General features: G+C 37.4%; 3 protein-coding genes across 5 annotated transcripts; 2 read left to right on the top strand and 1 right to left on the bottom strand.

Moving 5' to 3' along the window:
• Positions 1-4,153: 4,153 nt before the first annotated feature.
• Positions 4,154-4,996, top strand: LOC132186077 (PRA1 family protein F2-like). The gene has a single exon (XM_059599864.1). It carries the CDS (start codon positions 4,296-4,298, stop codon positions 4,872-4,874), a length of 579 nt encoding a protein of 192 aa, XP_059455847.1. The 5' UTR covers positions 4,154-4,295; the 3' UTR covers positions 4,875-4,996.
• Positions 4,997-6,102: 1,106 nt separating this feature from the next.
• LOC132186072 (U2 small nuclear ribonucleoprotein B'') lies at positions 6,103-10,399 on the top strand. Of its 2 annotated transcripts, none has more exons than XM_059599855.1 (10): positions 6,103-6,447; positions 6,802-6,864; positions 7,129-7,210; positions 7,337-7,411; positions 7,695-7,773; positions 7,939-7,984; positions 8,489-8,586; positions 8,766-8,835; positions 9,837-9,919; positions 10,014-10,399. In XM_059599855.1, the coding sequence occupies exons 1-10, from the start codon at positions 6,232-6,234 to the stop codon at positions 10,042-10,044; spliced, it is 843 nt and encodes a 280-aa protein (XP_059455838.1). In that variant the 5' UTR covers positions 6,103-6,231; the 3' UTR covers positions 10,045-10,399. The 2 variants fall into 2 exon arrangements, with proteins under 2 accessions (XP_059455838.1, XP_059455837.1); XM_059599854.1 differs by having other exon boundaries at positions 6,104-6,447; positions 8,483-8,586.
• A 2,034-nt stretch (positions 10,400-12,433) lies between these two features.
• LOC132186208 (inactive protein kinase SELMODRAFT_444075) lies at positions 12,434-19,091 on the bottom strand. 2 transcript variants are annotated; one of them, XM_059600064.1, is made up of 10 exons: positions 18,820-19,091; positions 17,261-18,218; positions 16,370-16,524; positions 16,183-16,277; positions 14,978-16,017; positions 14,453-14,613; positions 14,046-14,122; positions 13,816-13,963; positions 13,431-13,580; positions 12,434-12,895 (listed from the first exon to the last, which is right to left on the bottom strand). In XM_059600064.1, the coding sequence occupies exons 2-10, from the start codon at positions 17,439-17,441 to the stop codon at positions 12,659-12,661; spliced, it is 2,244 nt and encodes a 747-aa protein (XP_059456047.1). In that variant the 5' UTR covers positions 17,442-18,218; positions 18,820-19,091; the 3' UTR covers positions 12,434-12,658. The 2 variants fall into 2 exon arrangements, with proteins under 2 accessions (XP_059456047.1, XP_059456048.1); XM_059600065.1 differs by lacking the exon at positions 18,820-19,091 and adding an exon at positions 18,665-18,769.
• Between the last annotated feature and the right edge of the window lie 5,051 nt (positions 19,092-24,142).

Genomic DNA, 24,142 nt, shown 5'->3' with positions numbered 1-24,142 from the left:
GTAAGCGTGTATAATTTGAACTTTCGTGGAAGGACTTCTTTGTTTGCTTTTTTATTCTTTTTAAGTAAAAAACATGCGGGACGGCAACTGTCAAGCTCGATTAAGTTATAATTTGATCAAATCTTATATAAATTAAACACGAGTAGGACGAATGGATAATTCAACACCCAATGAGGTTAATCCAACAAAAGAAAAAGGGAAATGCATGGTTAGATGTTTATATTTAGGAGTCTAGAAATGGAATGCTAAAGAATAAACCCAAGTATATCTATATGATGTAAGACTTGCGATGCTTTACTCCTGCTCTCTCTTGAATATCATAAATAAAATAAGTGGTAAATTGGGCATTTCCATAGGCCCAATAGAAAACAAGTGCAGCTTAATGAACCATTATTGCACATACAAGGCCCAAGGGGGCATCATAAAAGACAATGGTTCTCTGATAATGAAAACCCCAAGACCCATAAAGAAAAGATAGTGAAATAGCTACTTTGGTTTTTTTTTTTTTTTTTTTTTTTTTTTTAAACAAAGCGGGAGAGGGCGAAAAGGGAAAAGCCACTTTGGTACTTGTGTTTTGGGCCAAAGTAGTTATTTTGGTACTTTTTAATTAGCGTTAAATGTTATTTTGGTGTTTGTGTTTTGAACTATTATCAAATAGCTACTTCAGTTTCAAAAATAGATTTGGCGTATGTGCTCTATGTGCTGTTGTTTTCTATGTTTTTTTCAATAGTTTGGACTTTTTGGATTTAATTCCAAATATTTCATGAGAATAAAAAAAAAGTAGTAAAATTAAATATGTAGGGTTGAAAAACTGCAAATATGTTAAAGTTATTTATATAGCACTCAAGCCAAATCCTTAAAAAAAAACTATCAAACGTGGTACTTGAGGTTGTCTAATTATCAGAGTTAGTCTCTTCGTCTATTTTCCATCAAAAAACTTAATGCTCACCATATCAAACCTATTAGCGACTTCTTAGTGTCCCATAAGTCACACTGTCCCACTATCATTATTTAAAAATTTAAAATTACAAGATTAAAAAATAAAAAATAAAAAATGGGGGATCCCCGCGTCCCACCCACGGGTCGCAGTTGGAATCTCAACAAAGATTATGAATTACTTATTATAGCATTAGCCCTTACAATTAATGTTTAGTGTTGACTGAAATTAACTTGGCAAGACGAAAAGCCAAGAAAACTGTTGAGAAATCTTTGTAATCTCTTGTGAATGATAAAAACGGTGCCGTTGAGCTAGACATGCTCAAACTGATAAGGAAGAACCTGCTTTTTACAGACCAGGAATGTATGTTTTTCTGTTATTTAAGTAAGTAATACATGGAAGAAATGGTAGAATTGTTTCCCAATTTGTTATCTTTGTTTATGAATTTGATTTTTTTTTTAATTTTTTAACAGATCAGTGGCATGGAGGTCCATGTGAGCTCTATGGCCCATGGGTTTTCAGATGGTACACCCGATCTTTTAGACCATCGTAGGAATTGATGTGTGGCCTTTTGAACTTATGCGGCAAGAGAAATTATGGTACTCTATTTGTAAAGGGCAAATGGGTCCCGTGGATCAGACTATTTTTATTTTTATTTTTATTTTTTTGATATGTCCATATAAGAGGAGAGAGAGATTTGAACTAGTGACCTCCGCTTTACAAGACGTAGTTCCTAGTCGATTGAGCTACCCCTTAAGTACTGAATCAGGTCATTTACCACATAAGAGTTGTTATCATTCGTATTTATTAAGGAAAACTTCATAAAATTCTCTTTAATTTTTACTGGTTTTAATACTAAGCTTTCAAGGTTTAAAAATTATCAATTAAGAGTATGAAACTTTTATTTTCTTTCAATTAATTACCTCATTTTGTTAGGATTTTTTCTTAATTTTTGTCAAAATATTTCAGTTTTTATTTTTTTTAAAAAAAAAATTAACAAAAAATTTTGACAAAATTTAATAGAAGAGAATAATTGAAATAAATTAAAAGCTCGATATGCTTAATTGAGAGTTTTAAACTTTAGTGATAGTTTAAAAGCGCTTGAAAACATAATCCCACTTCAAATCATTCAACCGAGCATCAACTTGGTTGTCGAATTCATGCCAGTCTACACACCTATTCGATTATGTTAGGGAGAGTTCTTTCGCGTCCTTTTCTTTTGGCCCCCCACTCCATTAGGCATCATAGACACAACCTCCTTTTATCCTATCTTTTTTGGACGTTTAAAAAAAAAAAAAAATTAATAAAATTTATTTTTTATCTCATCTTTTACATATTTTTATATAGTGAATCGATAAATTCACTATTAAATTTGTGTGAGACGAATATAAATCTATAAATTTAATGATAAATCTATTAGATTTATAAAATTAAAAACAAAATGAAAAAATTGTTAAGAGAATGATATGCAATATGTCTCGATTATAAATGGGCCTGCTTCTTGAAGGCTTATTCTATTGTACACCAATACCTATAGTAAATTCAATATAAAATGTCTTAAAGATTAACTCAATCGGCTAACATCAAATATCATAAAACGGAAATTATTAGTTCGAATCTTCTTCCTCTCTTACTCGAACATGTGAAAAGAAAAAAATCTCAAATATGAAGGAAGAAAGAAGAAAAATGCATAATCATAATCAGTTTATAATTCTGAACTTCCACGTTGCAGGAAAAGCTTTCCATCGTGCATTCGTGTGGCACTTTCTAGTTTGGCCTGATTTGAGGATTGAGAATCTGGGTGGCTTCTTCAAGCAAAAAGATCATCATCCTGCTTGCGTGGCGACCACCCATTGGCCAAACCTACCCAATCTATTTCTATCCGTCCACTACCCTACTGCCACGTTTGCAGATTATTGTTGCAACCAAATGAATAAGGTTTCTCGTAGCTTCCAACACGCCACGTGGTCATGCCGGCCGGCCTTGTTGAGACCTTGCCGTCGCTTTTCTCATTGCCGTCCCCACGAGTATTAGTGTGGTCTTATCCACATAAGAGTCCAACCCATCTCACGTTGGAAGATTAGTTGAAAGTGTCGGGTCCTTTGGCAACTACCACAATTCAAGGAAAAAAGAGAAGGATCAGCATGTAGCTGCAGTCTATCACATTCCATAAACCTTTTTGCCCATTACCTTTTTCTTCTTTCCTGGTTAAAGTCTAAGAGAAAACATCCCCATCTTGTATTAATTTTGAAGACTTTTTGTTATTCATTTTCTGAATTTTTCCTCATTTTTGTTTTTGGTGTAGGAGTCCAAACTATGCATCGTTAATCTTCTTCTTCCCTCTAGACATTGTGAGATTCAATCATGGGATGTACAATCAAACTTTTCTTTCTTATCAAATCTGTCTTGTTTCATTTGGCCATTTTTCTATTGTCATAACCCAATTTGGGCTTTAACCATAATTGATATTCTCCTCTGTTGTTGGGTTGATCATAATTGACACTCAGCCAAAGTTTCACAACCTATATCCATCAACCATGTCACGAGTGAGGACTGTTAACATTTTATACAGATATGTGAATTTGATGCGAATTTAATATAAAATTAATGAGTTAAATTTTGAAAGTGGATCAAGTTAGAATTGATGTTGTTACTATGCACAACAATGACAAATAATATGAAATCGAAAAGAGAAAAATTAAAAGAAAGTCGAGACACAGATTTACGTGGTTTGATAATGTATCTACGTCCACGAGTTACAACATAACACACACACACACACACACATATATATATATATATATATATAAGAAAACTCTAATTATATGAACCTATTTTAAAATTTTCCAAAATACCCTATACCGTACCGCCGGGTGTTGCCCTGCACCCCCACAACCTCTCGCAAACTTAATTATACCTATGAGCCAGTAGACTCCCACTCTGTCTACTCAGATAACCACTGGTATTTTAATATGAGCTACTAGTTTTAACAGTTGACCTATGTATATAATCTTATACTCATGCCTCAACACAATTTAAACTCAACACATTTATAGTTAACAATTTTTTTGACACAACCCACGAACTCAACACAAAATTAACCCGGCACACGAACACAAGTTATGACTTGAATCACGTGCCCCTACTTCCAACACTGCACCTCACACCACCTTATTATAAGCCCCCCAAATGTCCCTCTCTAATTCATTTTCATTTACATTATTATTCTATTCTCTCCTACCACCTCCCCACGTTTCCTTTTCAAACCCCCCATATCATCATCGTCTTCATTTCTTCTCCCACAGTTCAACCCTCCCCCAAAAGGGTCAAACTTTTCTAACCCCTCAAAAACACAAACATGACCAACTACGGTACCATCCCAACCTCGCCCGCGCCAGGAGCAACCAAAAACCTCGAATACCTCTCGCGCGCGAAGGAGAGGATCAAAGCCGGCATCGGCACCCGCCGCCCATGGAAGCTCATGCTCAACCTCCGAGCCATCCGCCTGCCGGCCAACTTCGGCGACGCCATCGCCCGGGTCCGCACCAACGTGGGCTACTTCCGCATGAACTACGCGATGGTCGCCCTGCTAATCCTCTTTCTCAGCCTCCTATGGCACCCCATCTCGCTCATAGTGTTTTTGGTGATGATGGCCGTGTGGCTGTTCCTCTACTTCCTCCGCGACGAGCCCCTCGTCTTCTTCGGCCACATGATCGATGACAGGGTGGTGCTCATCGTGCTGGCCATCCTGACGGTGGTGTTCTTGGTTTTGACGAACGCCACCGTGAATATCTTGGTGGCGCTCTCGATTGGTGCGGTGGTGGTGGTTCTGCACGCGGCTTTCAGGAAGACCGACGATTTGGCCTTGGATGAGGAGGCTGCCGACCTGATGACTGGTGTTAGTCCTGCTGCTCCGGCTGGATCTACTTCTTCTTAATTGTTTGTGCTTTTCCCTTAATTATCAACTTCTTTTTTCTCTTTGGTTGGTTTTGTATTTTTCCCCCAATTTGTTTTTTTGGTGATCTGGTAAACAGAGGAAATGGGATTAGTTTCTTTTTATTTTGGTCTAAATCTTTGATCCTTGTCCTATTTTTTCTCCTTTTCTTTTTGGGCAAGGGAAAAAAAAGGGTAATGAATGTTATCAGCAGGAAAATGGGCCATTGCAAAAGGTACATGTAATTGATGGGTGCAATTTTGACAAAGGAAATGGCCCCTCAAATCATGTGACTCTTTTTATTTCTCAACGACAAGCACGGATCCTTTGCAACTTCAAGAGGTGCTTTTGGACATGAGCTGATCTGATGTTTTGGACATGCTTGTCTTTTGGACTGGTTTTAGTGTCATTATAAGTTTGTGGTTGGTTGATTATTTTCTCCTTTTCTTTGATGTTTGGGGCCTCGGCTTCTATTCGCCTAAATCTTGTTGACATTGCTACGGGTCCCCTCCCCAGAAGACAGGAGATTTTGGACAACTATTAAATTCAAGTTGTAAATACACCAAGAATACATGGAAAATAATTTAAGCTTATAGTTATGGGCCAAAGAAATGGATACTGTGGAATTCTTGAAACAATTTATATTATATTCTATTGAAGAAAAAAAAAAAAAACTAGAATTATAATGGGCTATGCACAGATTTGTGGTTGCATTCTTCTAGAAAAACTTGAAGAACCATATTTTTTTTAATATTTTATTAAAAAAGAATTACACTGAACTGATTAATATTAACATTTTTTTTTTTCCTTTTTTGCTACATGATTGGATTAAATAAACAACTCAACACAGAATCAAATGCAGTCCATTATTAATTTATTATTAACTCATCAATGCTCATCCAAGGGATCCTAGACCCACCCAATTCACGATTGCCATTATTTCAAAAGTAATGGTTCCTTTTGATGGTAGGTAATTATTGAAAAAAAAATTCGTCAAATTAATTTAAATTAAATGAGATATATTGAAATTGGGACAAAATTAGCTATAAATCCGTCTAATAAATTCTTAAATATCTCTTAACACGTGAGAATCACATATTTTTTTTTAATAAATTGTCGGTTTGTAGCTAATTTAACTCAAAAAAATTGTGTTAAAATTTCTGGTAGACTTGTTGAGTCGGGCATAAAATAAAAAGATCGCCGTAATATGGTGGTAAGTATCTATTCACACGAATGTTAACGAAAACGATCTGCGGAGGCGAATCTTGAAAGCCCCTTGCGTACTCTCTCCAGACTCTCCTCGCCATCACCGTCATTACGCCCCCGCGAAGCCACGCTCCTTCCAATCTAAGCCGTCGAAATGGCTCATCTCCAGCCCTACGATCCCTACTACCTCCACCACCACCACCCACCGCCACCACCACAACAAGACTACGACAAGGACCGGAGCGGGATCAACACACTCTTCGTGTCGGGGCTCCCGGATGACGTCAAGGCGCGTGAGATTCACAACCTCTTCCGCCGCCGCCCTGGCTTCGACTCTTGCCAGCTCAAGTATACCGGCCGCGGCAGCCAGGTTCTCTTCTCTGTTTGTTTCCCGAGAAAATTAAACCCCGTGAAAATCCAACTAAAAAGGAAATGTTCTGTTGCTTTGTTGGACTGTGATGATAAAAGAATAACGATTGGCTGAGTAGAGGTTGTTAGCCCTAAGTTTGTGAACTTCTTTAGCTTCATTTTCCCTTTGTTGGGTTCCCGAGAAAAATGGAATGGACTGTGGTAATGTAGAATGCATATATTTGCTCTTACAGCCAATCAGGGAACTTAGGGTTTGCATTGCTTGTAAAAAGAATGTTAATTCTTCAAAGCACGTTCTGATTATGATTTAATTTGGATAGAAAACAGTTTAGAAGATTCCGATTATATTTTGCAGGTCGTGGCGTTCGCTACCTTTTCCAATCATCAATCGGCAATTGCAGCGTTGCACGCGTTAAATGTGAGAACTTTTCTCCAATCACCAAATATAGTTGTTTCTTTTAAACACGTATATATGTCTTCAGGTTTCGATTATTTATTGCCTTGTTCACGGTAGTGTTTTCCAATTTAAGTAGTCGTTTCTATATACTCTTTAGGTATCGATCAGGGCATTCGATTCAAAATGCATTTCTAATTCAATTTTGTTGTTGAACGACCAGAATTTTTTACTTTCACAAATTTGCAGTCTATTTAACTTTTTTGCTCCCACGATTACCATGATCAGGGTGTAAAATTTGATCCTCAAACTGGATCTGTTCTGCATATCGAACTGGCAAGATCAAACTCCAGAAGAAAACGTAAACCAGGTCTGTAATTGTCTGTCATACTTATTCAAGTTATAAATCTGTAGAATTTCTTTTATGGCAGATTCTGGTTTATTTTGATCTTTGATCTCCACTTACTTCATGAATTGACTTATTTTTCTTGTACAGGTAGTGGAGCCTATGTTGTTATAGACAAAAGAGCTAAAGAAGACATAAATGCCCAAGAAACATCCAGTGACGATGGTAATGTCTTGTATAAATTGAATATTTTCAGTAAAAAACAGATTTTACAAGTTCAATTCCCACCCCAGAAATCAAACTTGTGATCCATGTTGCCGCTTTCATATTTTAGGCCTTTTTAAGTGCTCCCTTTATTATTTTTTCTTTTCTTGTTAGTTATTATTATGATTCCCTAAAAGGAAAAGAAAAGAGATATAAGCTACTCTTTCGCTAGAAGGAGGCACTGCCATCTGAACTTGATTCTGTGGCTCACTTTGCACATTTTGGCACTTCTTTGCACATTCAGGAGACAGTGAATCTGATGAACCATCTGAGACCGGCAATCCTGATTCTGGCGAGAATGGCGATTTAGCAGCCTCAAAAAGGTTGAAAGCGCTCCTAAAGCACACTAATTGTTCTATGAGGAAGTTCTATATTATGAACTCCACTGTGTTTAGTACCTAAACTGCAGAAAGATCTTTTTCGTTTTCCTTAGTTCTGCTTAATCTTCTTGTGGATCACTATCTGTATTTCTGTCTGGTGATGTGCAGTGGTGAGACAGCAGTTGGTCCTGACAATGCTGGAGCTTCATTAAATGTAAGTAATGATGGTGCTTTCTTTTTTTTTTTTCACAAAAAGAAAATCAGAAATCATAGGATCCTTCTGGATTTTTCATCAATGGCGGATAGATTACCACTTTTTTACTTTTCATTGAATTTTTATTTTGGCCTTTCGGAGAGGAGAATAATGTGTAAATCTACTTTCCATTGTAGACTATAGGATTGTCCTCATGATTTGTATCCTCTTGGTTGTGAAGTTTGAATTAGGATTTTGTCTACGTAACCTGTATTTATCCTTCTCAAAACATTCACCAGAAATATACTGTAGTCTATAGAACTTACTGAAGAGGATACGGTTTACAAGAAACTTTTTGGTGCTGTGACAAACAATACTGGGTGGGATCTTGAGTTATAAACTTCGAGTTACTTCCGCTATTAATGTGCAAAGGTTTGGTTAGTTCCATATGAAGATTAATTTGTATTTAGGGCTATGCAGGTTTGTATAAACATGTATTACATTGATTGGCTTCTGCAGGAGCAGCCAGAAAAGACTGTTGATGGAGGAGCATGTTCCACTCTATTTATTGCAAATCTAGGGCCAAATTGCACTGAAGATGAACTGAAGCAAGTTCTGTCTCAGTGAGTTGCAGTTCCTTTCTCTCTCTCTCTCTCTCCTTTGCTTTGTCCCCCTCAGAGGGGGGAAGAATGTGCAGCCTCCAATTTCTTCTGTATATCCATATACCTATTGTGCCCATCAGCCATGGAATTGTCAGTCAGAAAACTTGATGGCTACATGTCTTTTCCTATTCTTTTGTCAGGTACCCTGGATTCAATTCTCTCAAAGTGCGTGCTAAAGGTGGGATGCCAGTTGCATTTGCGGACTATGAGGTATCCCATGCTTTGTGCTGGAACTTCTGCTTTTATAGATAGAGGCACATGTTGTGCTCAGAGAGAAAAAAAGAAATAATATAATAATAGGCCCATGTTTTAAGCATAATTGTAATATGTTTTGTTTTTTTATGTAATTGAAATATCATTAAAAGAAGTATACGAAACATCTATCTAAAAGTAGAAAAAAGAATAAGAAAATCATCACAACTAATCACCAAATGAGCTAAAAATGCAAATATAATTGTAATATTTAAAAAACAAATATGCTGGGCTTTGCTTTGCAAAGCCTTAATCCAAACCTTCCCAACATGGTCCAAGTCTCTAAATTGGAAAAACTCCTTAGAATTTGCATAAATCTTGCCATACGGAAACTTCAAGGTAAAAGACCCATTTGCAAACAAGCTGTGAGTATCCTGAACTAAATTTGTTAAGTTTTTAAGCATAGTTTCCAAGGGAAATAGAAATTTCTTGGACTTCACAGTTTTCAATTTGGTCTCAATATGAATTCGGCCACATCCATTGTAACGACTCAGGGAAAGAGCTAACCATATCTGCTCTATCACCTCAAAAAGACTAGTTAATTTGGAGTTTTTCTAGAATTACATATAAAGTCTAGTTTCACTTACTAAGTAAGCAATGTAGGACTTAACACTCATGAGTATCATTATAAACCACCTACTCTCTATATTCCCAGTCATTTTCCCAATGTAGAACTTGGGTGTTACATCTGTACTCTATACTCAAAAATTCTCTAAATGATAACACGATCTTGTGCAAATTGGCAAGTGGACTCTTTGGATTTCTATTGAGTGCTGAATCCCAGTACCTCTGCTCTCATTTTGCGCTGGAGTTGCTGAAAGGCAATTTTGGTACAATGAGCAATTCAATTATTCATGAATCTAGACTCTTCTCGTGATTGATTTGTGGACCTAGGAAAAAAGAGGCCAGGTTAATTATGAAATAACTATGATTCCATTAACCGTGTTTCTCTTTGGCAGGAAATTGAGCAGGCTAACATGGTTATGGAGCAACTTCAGGGCAGCTTGTTACCATCATCAGACCGGGGGGGCATGCATATAGAGTATTCCCTTCTCTCTCAAGAATTCATATACCTTTGTGTGAAGTTGTTGCATTTCGATTTGATTAAATGTAATTTTTCGACTTGTGCTCTCTAGATATGCGAGGTCTAAAATGAGGAAGCGGTAGAAGAACAGCGCACGAGGTGGCGCACTTAAACAGATGAGTTTTGAAACTGCTTTTCGTAGTCGTAGTTAACTAATGAGTTTTGGAAACCCAACGGTGTTAGGCTATAGAAAAGTGCTGTTTCTGGATGAAGTTTGATTAGGAGTGTAATGTTGCTAATTGTCAATGTTCTCTCTTATTCAATTTCTGAAGATATGGTGGCAGCTTCTGCTTGTACAATAACTTTCTAGTGACCCTCACGTTGCGTGTAAAGACTCAAAAACATTGCGTTCAGATATGAGATCATCCAAAAACAGCAATCTTAAAGTGCTTTGCATATTTCAGGCCAAGAAAAAAAGATTGTGCTTTACATATTTCACTCCCGCTCCGTCTAGCCCCAGATTTGTGTAACTTGTTTTTGTGTTTTTTTTTTTTTTTCTAAGAAAGGTAAATATAATTATATTAAATAAAAACGTGGGTCCGTGAGGCTATAAAGCACAGAGCCAACAAAAACAATCCAGAACATAGCAAACAGGCTAAAGTACTGGGCCAGCCAGAGGCTTAACGGCTCAGAGGCCAAGAAATGGGCCACCGTGAAAGGTGGTAATTACTTTGCAACCGAGCCAGCGAAAAGACTCTTTACAGTAGATTCTATATTATGAGCTGCTCCCACGGCACATTGCAACGGTTAGTCCGTTCCACCCTACACGGGGAAAATTTTGTTATTTGTATAATTGTATTGACGTTTTTATAATTTTATAATTTTTTAGGATATATTTATAATTTTTGGGAAGTAAAGAATAATGATATATTCAATTTTATAATTACGTGACTGTTGGTGACAGGGTGACTTAATTAACATGACAAAAATACCGTCAACAATTTAAATGATAAAAAATGATAAAGATTCATTTTAAAAGTGACTTAAAAAAAGGGAGGATAAATGTAAAATTAGTCCATCTAGTTGGCCTAATTAAGAAATCACTCCATATGGTTTAAAAAATAATTTATAGGTCCCTAGGGTAGATCAAAATAACATTTTACTCATTGAACTCATTTTTCGTTAAATGACTTAACATAAATCGTTTCATTGCCACCTTATACCCAATAAAAATAAGACACATGTTCTTTTTTATTTGTACTTTTAAAAAATGACCAATAAGTTTTTTCACGTCATTTTGAGATTCCAGCACACTCCACATGAAATTAATTAAACTAAATCCCTCTATATCCCCATGTGCGGCCGTCGTCTTCATCTTCCCCACCGACTCTTGCGTCCATCTCTAGGTGAGCTGTTGGGTTTCGTAACACGATTGAAATCGCCGCTAGAGAATCGCCAAAAACGTCACAACGATAATTAAACCACCTTGCTTTGGAGCTTTTTTACTTCCGCTTTTAAGATTTTGGGCATGTTCGATCTATGAGTTACTTTGAGATTTTTGGGCATCTGTGTTTTTGGGCAGTCTTTCTATGGAAATTTATATTTGTTTTTGGGCATTGAAGCATCTTCAAAAAAAAATTCTAGGCATCGGAAACAATTTATTCCCCCCCCCCCCCAAATTTTTATTTTTATTATTATTATTATTTTCTATGGCAAGCACAATTGTGCTCTTTACTGGTAGGCACAATGATAAACATCGGATATCATTTTGGAGTAATATCTTCATTTTGAAGTAACATCAAGCACAAAGTATGAATGGTGGATACCACAAAAGAGTGTCTTAGGAAAGAAAAAAATAATAATAAATAAATAGAATAAAGGAGGAAAAAATTGGGTGATGGCTGACAATCAATTTTTTTTTTTTTTGATCGATTTTCAACTCTTAGAATCAGACATGAAGACAACGGCATGGACAGTGAATAAGCGGGAAAGATGAAAAAGACCGTGACACAAGGGAATATAGAGGGATTATTTATTTTTTAAAAGCATAAATAAAAAAGAACACGTGTCTTATTTTTATTGGGTGTAAAGTGGCAATGCAACAGTCTCTGTTAAGTCATTTAATGAAAAATGAGTTCAGGGAGTAAAATTTTATTTTGGTCTATTCTAAGGATTTATAGATTATTTTTTAAACCATAATGAGTAATTTGTAAATTAGGCCAACCACATAAACCAATTTTGCATTTATAAAAAATAAAAATAAAAATAAAAAAATAAAAAAAGGGGAAATGATAGGGAAGTGATTTTTAATCAAATTAAAACCAAGGACCGATTACTTGTATGCTACTTAAAAGGCATACAAGCTTTAGTTATGCTTCTCAACACTCCCCCCACAGGGAGGGACTTCCCGCATTTGCACACATAATTTATTAAAATCAAGCTTTAAAATTGCTGTCCATCCCCGACCTACAGAAGAGAGAGCATACTCGTAAGAGCTGCTTAGCTTATATATTTAACCAAAACCGTATTCACTGAAGTTTGAAGGAGGCCATTTTAGACTTGATTCTCTTCATTTCCCAAAGAATTACAAAACGTTGCTATTCCCTACTATCCTTCTACTATACAGAAGCAAAATCTAGATGATGGCTTTGGAGACAAAAATATAAGTGGGAGAAGAAAATACAAAAAAAAAAGAAGGAAAAAAAAAGGCATACGTATTTGGCGTACTTAATACGTAGTTTTAAATGGATGAGCTCTTTACAAAACATCATCACATGAAGCCCTCCTTGCCTTGTCCCTTTCCCAATATGGTGGCCTCAAACTCTCAAGAGACAGCTTCCCACTAAACCCTTCTATTGCATCATTTGAGAGGGGACCGCTATAATGTTGCTGCTGCTCTGTGCAAATCCGCCCACTCCTGTTTCCCACATCATATCCTGGTGTTGACATGTAATTTGTGTCCATGACCATGTCACCTTCCAGTATGCGGAGTACCTTTACCAAAAAGAAAAGAAAAAGTAAGCAAATGCATGTCCCAAATGTCAATGACAAGTATCTCTCATCTATCGAAGTATGCAATGTGAAAGATATTTCTAAGCAGGTTAAAAGAATTCCAGGTCTTTCCATGATGAAACCTAGAGCAAACCTTTCCCATCAATATTTTTCCATGTTAACAGGCTCCCACTACTCATACAACATTCGAAAAGAATCCTCTATCCACATAGACACATCCTCTCAGGAAAGTGTCACATATCTTTTCCACTTGTCTCCACATTCCCATACGACTCCAATGTTGCATTATCCCTTTTGATGATGTCCAGTTTACCAAATGGAAACCATACAAACTGTGGAATTCAAATGTGGGTGCTGATTCAATACTGCAAAAACATATCTGTTGAGTATCTACAGAGTGAGCAGGATGGCAACATAACATCATACTGGCCTTCCTCACCCACCACCAACCCAGTGACTGTTTTCTTGGTCAAAATTGAGAAGAGAAACGATTGTTTTCTTTTAGTTTTCTCTGTACCTGTGACATGCGAGGCCTCGAAAGAGGATCCCGCCCTATGCATAAAGATGCAGCATGCAGCATGCAAAAGACCTCGTGTTCTGAATAGCGATTCCCCAACCGTGGATCAACCAGTGCCTCAATGGCATATTCTTCCAATAATGGGCGTGCCTGTTCCAGATAAAGATGCATATGTAAATCAAGAAGAATTAATCAAAGAACCTACACCTTGAGGAACTACAACAAAAGCTACAATAAATGGTTTGCTTTTCCTATTCGTACTTCAGGTCCTAAGGGATTAGTCAAGTTTCTGGACACGAGCATTTATTTGATAGATTACTAAGTATGCACTTAATAAAAAACACAACAGGCTAAGATACAAAAATAGAATCCCATAAAATCGTACCCATTCAGCAAGACACTGCTGGCCCTTGGGCCGGTTGAGATCCACTGCTTTTCTTCCTGTAACAAGTTCCACCAATACAACCCCAAAAGAGTAAACATCAGCTTTATCCGTGATTTGGCCACTTTGTGCGTACTCTGGAGCCAAATACCTAGAGTGTAGAAGAATGGCTTGTAAGATTCTGTAATTGCTTGGGGAATGTAGAACATAAAAACAACAGCTATCATGCTTACCCAAATGTTCCAATTACTCTTGTTTCCACACCTGTGTCTCCATCCGGCTGCCACCTTGCCAGGCCAAAATCACCAACCTTGCAAAACAAAAGTTTGAAGCAATATCACAACACTAAGCAATATTCCTACACACTGTCATGTAAAATAACCATTTCATGCACCTTAAAAAATAGCTAAAGAAACATCTCAATCTCGAACGGAACTACAATATTTGAGAAAAAAAATTACTATCCATATATTCTACGATGTAGTGTAGGAAAATAAACATTCACAACATTTTACTTGAAAATGGGAGGACCAAAAAGAGGCTCGATTGGAGTTGAAGGATGCAACAGCAAAGCTATGATAATTAACAATTTACATATGAACTTTTCTAAATTAGATAGGAGTAAATCGAATTGCCGTACCAGTGGTTCAAAATCATGGGTGATGAGGATGTTGTTTGGCCGCATGTCACGGTGGACAATGCAACCCACCCTGCATTCTTCATGAAGATATCGTAGGCCCCGAGCTGCTCCCACAGCAATTTTTTGGCGTGCAGACCATTCTAAAGGCTCTCGATTTCGTCCTGAAACAAATCCACGTCCTCATTAAATTAACAACCAGCGTTACTTGCCAAAACATTAGCATGCTAAAGTTAATTTTTATCAATATATTAAAAATTTGACAATTATGATGGTGTGATGACACTGCTAATAATTCTATTAATAGAGAATAAGTAGGTCTTGAAGACAATACAGCTGAAGATTTATTTTAAGTACGTTCGGACTTGACCGCACACAATTAAGTTTAGGAGTAGCGGAACAAAAAGTTGGTCATTATATGTCTGCAAAAGTTTATATGCTTTACACTTTTTAAATAAAGAAACTATTTACCAAATGAAATATTAGAAACAAGCTTTATGTTGTCAGTCCTAAATCCAAGTAAATTACCATATAGATGAGAATCCAGTGACCCATTGCATATGTATTCATAAACCAGCAACCTTCTTCTGTCCTCAATACAAAACCCAATCAGCATGACAACATTTCGGTGCTGAGCACAACTCAGAACTTCTACTTCTGAGCAAAATTCAAGATCTCCCTGAGAGCTAGCTAATTTGTGTTGCTTGACAGCAACTGCCTGACCATCTGGTAGTATACCTCTGTGAACAGATCCAAACCCTCCTTCTGCCAAGAAATTGGCTTGGGAAAATCCACCTGTAGCAATCTCCAGTTCGGCATAGCTAAACCACCTTGGAGGTTTTCCAAACACAGGTGCCTTGTGTTGACATATAGAACACAATGGAGGGGGGCCGGGAGGCGCACTTCTCGATAGGGAGATTGCTTCTCTAAGATTTCCACTGAACTCCATATCAGTTCGATAGTTCAGCACTCCAATTCCAGTTTCTCCATCAAGTTTCAAGAACTTCTCTTGCAAAGCTTTGGATGTTGATGCTTGAGGTTTATCAGTATGTCTCTTGGAACTTCCATCTATGTGAGAGGACTGACAATTAGAAGTTAGAAATTCAGCCATCCATGGTTGGAACCTTAAACTTGATGAAGACGAAGATAAATGATCACTGTCTGTGTCTGAACTGGTATCATTAAGATCCTGGTTTTGTTTAATGACTAATGAACCATCTTTCTTAAGATCTCCATTCATCTCTGAGATGAAGAATGGTGAAGTTCCTGGATCTGAGCTTGACACAGAAGATGTTCCAGCTTCAGTGGCTGTAAATGGTGTCCCTAGCTCTGGACTACTAGTTGGAGTCACAACCGGCCCTCGAATAGAATTTAAAGAATCTTTCTTCTTTTTCGAATGTTTTTCAGATGCTTCATCTTGCTCAGAAGGTAATGGACAGGCTACTTCAGGTTGTTTCTGAGGTGATCCAACCAAATTTAAACGGAGAACTTTTGGTTGGGACCGCTTCATCACCACAATGTTGCACTGCAGCTCTTCCATGCATCGTTTTTCCTCGTGTTTGAGCTGTCTGTTGAAATAACTAGTCAGTTAAGATAGACCAAAGATACATAATTAAAAAGGCAAGAATGTAAATTCTAAATTAGGAAATCAAAAGACAAGACCTCATTTCCCTCACAATGTTATGCATATGAATTGCATTTGAATGTGAAAAAGATAGGGAAATAAAATATACTTGTCTAGTACAACCCAACTGGCTTGAGCTCTTTTGGCCTCTGCAGCCACCGCACCACAAGGCGATCCAGAAACAATTTTTATCCTGACATTTATCTGCAAAAGAGAATCAGGATGAGAAACATGGAAGAAACGGATGGAGAAGAATCTTTGAACCAGAGAAAATAGAAAATATATAAAGCAATTACCTTATTTGGGTTATAAACATCATGAAGTTGAAGGATCATTTGGGAGCAAGAATCTGTAATGTCACCCTTCAGCTCTGAATTAGCTCCTGAATGAGATTTCTTGTGACCACTGGCACAGTCCCCTGCAAATCTTGGGAAAACCCATAGTTTTCGTCCTGAAGAATTTTGGTAAATTAAATGTCAGTTAGCATTTATCTACAGGTCAGCAAAGTTGGAAAATGGAGAAGGCGTCAGCAGGATGTTCAGAACTTGGAAACCAAAGTTTATCATCTTGAGAATGGGTTTTTCTAAAACCTTAATTATAATTCCAGTAACAAAATGAATGACAGAGATGCCTAGTGGTTTTATAAAAACCCAAAAATATTCCAAGGCAGAAAGCAAGATCTGGAAGCTGGTCAATGTCAAAAACATTTTTCCTTTCCCAAAAGTACACTATAATTAGTGTAAAGGATGATCCAAGGATCACATGTTCGTCATAAACTCAAATAAATACTGGGATAGGCATATAAATCCAGCCCCAACAATCCAAGAAACAGAAGAAAAGAAAAAAGATCAAGCATATTCCTCGTCATTAAAGTAACATATTCAGCCAGCACTAACTCAATGAAACTGATCCAATGGTGGCAACACTGACCAGCAGGTTGGAAATGTAAACTATAGTTATCCAAACAACCAAACATCAGACCAGAAAAAGTACAAGGAAATTAACCCCTTCAGAAAGTTGGAATGAAGGAATGAAAGGAAAGCGATCAATTACATTAAAAGTCAAAATTGGAAGTTGAAAAAAGTATATTCCAATAAAAGGCATTAACTTCTATATAACACTAGCAGTTAATTGATATTTGTCAAGAAAAGGCGCATAAATCAACAAGAGGCGCATGGATAAGATACCGGAACTTGGCGAAGGGACAACCACAAGCAAAGTGATGCAATCCCCAGGTTGAACAACATGCGTCAAGGCCCAGACAAGAGCAGTCTTGGGAATATCCTTCGATGCCTTAACCGCAACGACGACCTTCGCTTCGACATCGGAGCCCTTCTCCTGCTTCCCTCGCTTCTGTTCTTGACTCATGGACGCCACAAATTCAACCAAACCTTCTTCTTCAACAGATCCAATTCTTAAAACCCATCAAACCCATTTCAATATAGTGGCTGGAGCACATGTCTAAAGTGACGCAAACAAAAATACCTGCATTATTACTCTGCCCCCACCATGTTGGACGCCAAGACATGTACAACCGACATGCTCACCGTTCCACTAAGAACCTGCGGAGCCAACAATGACAAGACCCTTTTCACCGATTCACACCAATTCCTGAAACACTCTCTTCCCCCCTCACTTTTCCTGCGCTTATGCAGTGAAAATCTTGGAATTAATATTCCCAAAATGGTAACGACGTTATTGGATCTAATTACCCCTTCGACTCATAAAGCAAGACGCCTCAGTTTCTCCTCAACGAAAACCTCAAAAGTAAGAGGATTTTCGAATACTGTTATGCAAAACAATACAAAAGGCAAAACGACACAACCGCGAAAGTAGAGCTCTACTGTTACCCCTCAAATCAATGAGTCAAAACTGGGAAAGAAACAGCTCCCAAGGGTAAAGTGAGTTGTTAAAACTTGGATCCACCCCAGAGATGGGCTTTTTCTCCACGGAAACGAAATCGAGAGAACAATGGCCAAAGGATTCTACTACTCAATTCAGCACCACTGCTCTATGCCAAACCAAAAACAATCAAATCGCGGAAATGACCAGAGAGATGCAGAGGCCGTATATGACAGTGAATCTCTGTTGAAACGCTCGACTATCTCAATTTAAGCCGAGTTTGAAGCCCCACCAAGTGCTAGCCTGCACAGTCCAGATTAAAAAGTTTTTGTCAGCATCGGAACCAGCAGATTGAAGACAAACGCTCTGTTTGGTCGCAGAGAAACTGTAAGAAAATCTAAGAAGAAAATACAACATATCAACTCATTGTGATTCCTGTTCTGTACACCCCCACCCCCCGACTAATCTTGTCACCATTCGAGTCACATGTTTCAGGAACCTAACAAAACTACAGCCTAGGATCCAAACACATATATTTTCCGGACAACCAAACACACGCCAACAAAAGAAAAGAAAAAAAAAAGGGATTCAGCCAAGCGCTCACATACAATGATACACACACACACACACACACATATACATTTACTAGCTAAGCCTTCAAAATTTCCACTCAAATAAAAAAAAAATTAAAAAAACAAAAACAGAAACCAATAAAGACGAACGAGGTAGATTCAACAACACAACAGGACCATTTACAGCAGCAGACCACTTGACTCCCGTGAAGAGCACAAAAACAAAACGAGAGATTCAAAAATAGAACAACAAGCTTCTCCATATATCTAAAAGAACAAACGCAACGAGTGAGAGTGAGTGAGAGAGAGAGAGAGAGAGAGAGAGAGAGTACTGTTTTCTTCTCCTTTCTTCTTCTTTCACATCCGCGCAGATCACAACACCAATCACGTACAAAACGGAAATGAATTTAAAAAAACTAGAGAGAGAGAGAGAGAGAGCGCCAAAGCGAGAAAGACAGAAATGCGAAATTACGAGCTTAAGGAAAAAATACAGTGTGCGATGAAGTAATTATTGCGACTCCATGCACATACGGACATGTGCACCTCTCGTCTGTGTCTGCTCAGAGAGTCACACCCAATCTTGCTTCGTGGATTTGGCTGTGGGTGACCGTCGACTGCTCTGATTTATAAATGCCTCTGGTTTTTCGTTTTATTTCGGATCTGACCCTTCCGAGCTAAACACACTCGGTCTTTTTGGGTTTTTTGGCTGCTTGAGACGGCGTCGTTTATGTGGCGGGTTTTTGAGATTTGAAAATTATTGCGGAAAAGGTTAAGTTTGGCTGCTACGCTTTGTCCTTGCTTAACATAGGCGGCGCGCAAAATTGATGAACAGATCAGATCTGTTGGTGGTGCGGGCCCCTGCTGGATTTTTTTGGTTCAAATTAAAGGGTGATTTTTAAAAGGGCAAAGCGATGAGAATCTGAGGCTGCCACTCTATTGCCACTGATGTGCCTTCACATGATCGGATGCTTCTTTCTGGTATAGGGCTCAACTTAAAACTCCTATGGAGAATAAATTTAAAATAAATGAAAGTCTCAACTAAAACTTGCCTACATGGTTTCAAACTTTTAAACTATGCCTTTTTTAAAGTAGAGATTTATTGAACCAATTGATATGGGGAAGGTAGGTATAGTTAATGTCCAATGAAACTTGATAAAAAAAGTGTAGATTCAAACTTCAAACAAAAATATTATAGCACACATCTAGCCTCGATCGATAGTGCCTGAAAGGTAAAGAGAAAAGAAAGGTTAAAGTAATGTGCCGGTATTTGAGCGGGAGGTCACTTCAATGCCTAAAAGGCCTGTAAAATTGGTCTCAAATAAATTCTAGGTAACTTTGAAAAAGAAACTAAGTGAAAGAGTAAAAGTATTTAGTTTAAAGAATGAGTGTTATCCAATTCATTTCCTTTTAAGGAGTGCTTCCAATGCACCATCATTGGAGAAGAAGCTCAGGACTAACATAATTTGATTTTGTGTCCTTCACTCTATTAGCTTAAGACGCTTCCTTAATTATCTTATTGTAATGAAATGTTAATAAGCTAGATGATAAGGGTTAGGATACTATGGATGCAACTTATTTTTATGCCCTCATGTTCATGTACCCACTTTTCTATGTTAAATCAGGTCTGGTTGACCTAATTGAGTTAGGTCTAGTCAGGCAAGACCAACTTAAGTTGTGTTGGCCTACTATAGATCATATTCGACCAACTTGTTGGCTTCGTTGCCAATTAACCTAACATAAGGTTGTATCGATGTTGGGCCGGTATAATAACTAGAATAGGCTTACTCACAAGAGATCCATTATATGTTACGACAAAAGGTAATGTAATAAGTTACATGTACTATTGAAATGGAAAAAGGAAATAATTGCACGATTGCAAAATTGGAATCATGGCTGATTAAAGCCAAATCAAACGGCTGATAACAAATGAAAAATGGACCCCCATCTGTAGTGAATTCTACACTAGTCTATTTTCCATTTCAGAAGAGACAAGGCACACACGTTGCTCAAGGATGAAAAACTGCACTCACTGTCCATTTGCCACGTGTATTTTCTTCACAGCACACAAAAAGAGAAATCTCCCACAATCGTAAATAACTCCTAAAACTTGCCCGTTTCCCCAAACCCCTCTGATCCACACAATTCAATGTGTTTTTTTTGAACTTCACCATAAATGCCAAAGCGTGAACTTAACCACACGCTCACGTTAGCATTCATGAATCATGACCAGCCCCTAACCACAGTTTAACAGTACCCCAAACCACGTCCCAAACGTGGGACCCACTCGCCGTTACACATCGCCGTCAGGGTTAGCCTACTTATCCTCAGGCCTCACTACACAGTACACACCACCCCTCTCAGCTGTCAGGCTCGAACCATTTCCCGAGGCAAACGTTGCATCTGGTATTTCACGGCGCACCTTCTTATCATATCACACCGCCAACTGTCACCCTAGCCCTTGATTGAACCTCTCCTGCATGAGACGGTGACCCGACGACGGCGTTTCGGCGGCTGACGTCCTCTGTTTTGACAGCCACGTATCAGGGATCTTGTCTGAAGTTCTCACAGCTTCGAACCTGCGAAACATTTGATTAATCCTTACTGTTCCGCGGGAATGCATTATTAAATTAATCTAATACGTGGATCTTTTACTACGTAAATTGTCTTTTTGTCTTATGTGATTAGAGGGTTAATTAGTTGGTTATCGTACAAGACAAAAGCATGCATTGGAACATGTTAGTTGAAGTATTCTTCTCAATTATTAATATACACTATTCAATCGGCTACAAAATATCAACATGACAAAAAGGAAGAACAAACAGAAATGACATTTAATATAATAAAATGCACGGTTGGTGTGTGTTAGTTTTTCTAATCAAGAATTAATTGGGACGTGGTGGAACTAAGTTTTGAGTCCCTTTCAGATTTATAATTTAAAAAAGCGCAATTTAAAAAACACAATTAAGCTTTTAATAAAATTATAAGGAAAACCTTTAGAAAGCCCTCATGAACTTTCAGTCGTTTTGACCTATCCTTTGAATTTTCAAAACTCTCACTTAGGCTCTCTGATTCTCTGAACTTTGATTTTCTCTCATTTTGAACCTTTTTAACTTTTTATACCCATTTTACCCTCAACCAAAACTACGTCGTTTTGAACTAAAAAAATACATCATTTTGGGCTTCAAAACTACATTACCATCCAACCCAAAACGACGTCATTTTGAGCATAATATTAAAAAATAAATAAATAAAAGAAAATCGGGGGTGGCTGAGCCACCTCTGGCCAGTCTGGAGGTGGCCGGACCACCCCCTTGGCCATGGGGGTGGTCTGGCCACCCCCAAAATGCCAAAAAAATAATAAAAAAAAAAAAAAAAAAAAAAAAAAAGGGAGGGGGGGGATCGGGTGCATTTGGGGGTGGTCCGGCCACCCCCAAGAGTACCCAATCCCCTTTCTTTTTTTTCTGGCCAAAGGGGTGGCCGGACCACACACTTGGCCATGAACCACCCTCAGATCAGCCAGGGGGTGGCTCCAGCGACCCCCTTGGCCAAAAATGGGGTGGTCTGGCCACCCCATTTTGGCCAAGAGCCACCCCCAATTTCGTTTTTTTTTTTTTTTTTTTAAATTTTATTTATTTTGCTTTTCTTTAAAAAAAAAAAAAAAAATTAATGTCTAAAATGACGTCGTTTTAAGCGGGATAGGTGTTGTAGTTTTAGGACACAAAACGACGTAGTTTTGGGGGAGTGTAAAATGGGTATAAAAAATCAAATTGTTTGACTTTAACGTTAAAAGGGTCCAAAGTGAGAGAAAACCAAAGTTCGGGGAGTCTAAGTGAGAGTTTTGAAAATTCAGGAGGTATGTCAAAACGCCTGGAAGTTTAGGAGGGCTTTCTGAAGTTTCCCCAAATTATAATTTAGCCTTTTAAAATTGCCGGTGTTTTCAAAATAATGCTAAGCGTCAATAAGTTTTTTATATTTGACACATATTTTCTTATAAATTGAATAAATCAATTATTAGATTTGTAGAGTTCACCATTTTTTTTGAAAGGGAAAATCATTTCAATCTCATTAATAAAAAAGATCGCAAACATATAGCTCTTACATCACAAGAGCACAAAGCCCAAAGCTCAAAGAATGCAAATCATAGCCAAAGTTATAAAGTTATAACATCATAGACACATACATAACATTCTATCATTTAAAATCTATCTATGACAACTTTCGCTAACTTATGACTAATCTTCAAATGAAATAACAGATCTGCTCTAGGCAGACACAATTCAATGCATAGGTAGAGCTTATTCCTTAGTCCACAACTAAGGGTCTGGACTAACAACAAATACCCCATAGATCAACAAGAGAACAAGACCTTATTACAAGCAAATAAAACAAGAACAAAAACTACAGGGAAAACCAAAACAGAAACAAAACAAGGAAACAAAAAACAAAACTAATAATCAAGAGTAGAACCGGAGTGGGAGTGGCGGCCAAGCCCGAGAGAATCAAGATCAAGCTTGAGGCAAACTAGATCAGTGTGGGGTTCACCATTGACTTATGTATGATCTATATAAGTTTACAAATTTAATAGTTTATTCGTAAGATGAAATTTGTAAAAAAAAAATAAAAAATAAAAAATAAAAAAAAATTGAGCCATAATATTTATCTTTTAAGAAATACTGGGACTTTTTATTTACGAAATCACAGCAATAAAAAGGCTCTTCCTTTCTTAAAAGCGTATCTTACTACAGTTATTAGCACGCATTTCAAGTATGTAATGCATAATTGGGTGATAAACAAATAAATTTTAGGTGATTAAATTGAGGATACCAATAAAAGATGTGCCATGCACGTCCGAAAAGAGGGAAAAGAGGGACAAGGGCCCTCAATTTCATAAGCTAGCTAGGCACGAAAAACTTTATTAAATTCAGAGCTAAATTACAGATTCTAAACACGAGGGTGTGATTAATTAGTTTTTTTTTTTTTTTAATTAAAAAAACCCTAGCTCTAGCTAGAAGGAAATCTAGCTAATAGACAAACATACACAAACGACGTTGTTTGTTGACTTGGGGGGGAGGGGGAAAAGAACAAAGAGAGAGCTGTTCGTGACTGAGCAGCGAATTAATGTGGTAAATTGTGGTAGCGTAAGCAAGGGTTAACCCGACAATCCACGTCTCTTTCCTGCTTAATTAACAGCATTATCTCATGTCGAATTTATAAACAGTGACACATAATAAATAATGGTTCCCAAGCTCAACGGCCTTTAATATCTGTGTTTGTTTATTTTATTCTAATCATTTGATTTTGCGTAAACATCATACATGCCTAAATTAACGAGCCTTTTCAATGACAAAAATAACGTAAATTTGGTGAAACTGCCCAACTTGTCTCAATTTTTGATATCACCTATAAATTTAATACGAAATTAATGAGTTAAAGTTGAGAGGTCTGTAATCTGTTTATTAAATGGGATTATGTTAAGATTTACCTATATAATCTTATATCATGTCTCAGCACGATTTGAATAACAATTTTTGATATAACTCGCAAATCTAATATGAACCCAACACTAAATTATTAAGTTAAGATTGAAAGGTTTGACCTATTTAATTTTATACACATGATTCAGCTAGGGTTGGCAAAGTGGTTCACGTGTCGGGT

Source organism: Corylus avellana, chromosome ca7 (assembly GCF_901000735.1).
Source record: "Corylus avellana chromosome ca7, CavTom2PMs-1.0".
Classification (NCBI taxonomy): Eukaryota; Viridiplantae; Streptophyta; class Magnoliopsida; order Fagales; family Betulaceae; genus Corylus; species Corylus avellana.
Note: the sequence above shows the minus strand (reverse complement) of the source record. Positions and strands in the feature narration are given on the sequence as shown.

What these genes read in the sequence shown, in the direction of transcription:
- LOC132186208 (XM_059600064.1), bottom strand. Translation starts at nt 17,441, where the DNA reads ATGAGTCAAGAACAGAAGCGAGGGAAGCAGGAGAAGGGCTCCGATGTC. An exon ending in ACTGGATTCTCATCTATATG is followed by an intron (nt 14,614 to 14,977) that starts GTAATTTACTTG and finishes GATTTGTTTCAG; the next exon opens with GACGAAATCGAGAGCCTTTA. An exon ending in CCCATGATTTTGAACCACTG is followed by an intron (nt 14,123 to 14,452) that starts GTACGGCAATTC and finishes TTGTTTTGCAAG; the next exon opens with GTTGGTGATTTTGGCCTGGC.
- LOC132186072 (XM_059599854.1), top strand. Translation starts at nt 6,232, where the DNA reads ATGGCTCATCTCCAGCCCTACGATCCCTACTACCTCCACCACCACCAC. An exon ending in CAGCGTTGCACGCGTTAAAT is followed by an intron (nt 6,865 to 7,128) that starts GTGAGAACTTTT and finishes TACCATGATCAG; the next exon opens with GGTGTAAAATTTGATCCTCA. An exon ending in CTGAAGCAAGTTCTGTCTCA is followed by an intron (nt 8,587 to 8,765) that starts GTGAGTTGCAGT and finishes TTCTTTTGTCAG; the next exon opens with GTACCCTGGATTCAATTCTC.
- LOC132186077 (XM_059599864.1), top strand. Translation starts at nt 4,296, where the DNA reads ATGACCAACTACGGTACCATCCCAACCTCGCCCGCGCCAGGAGCAACC.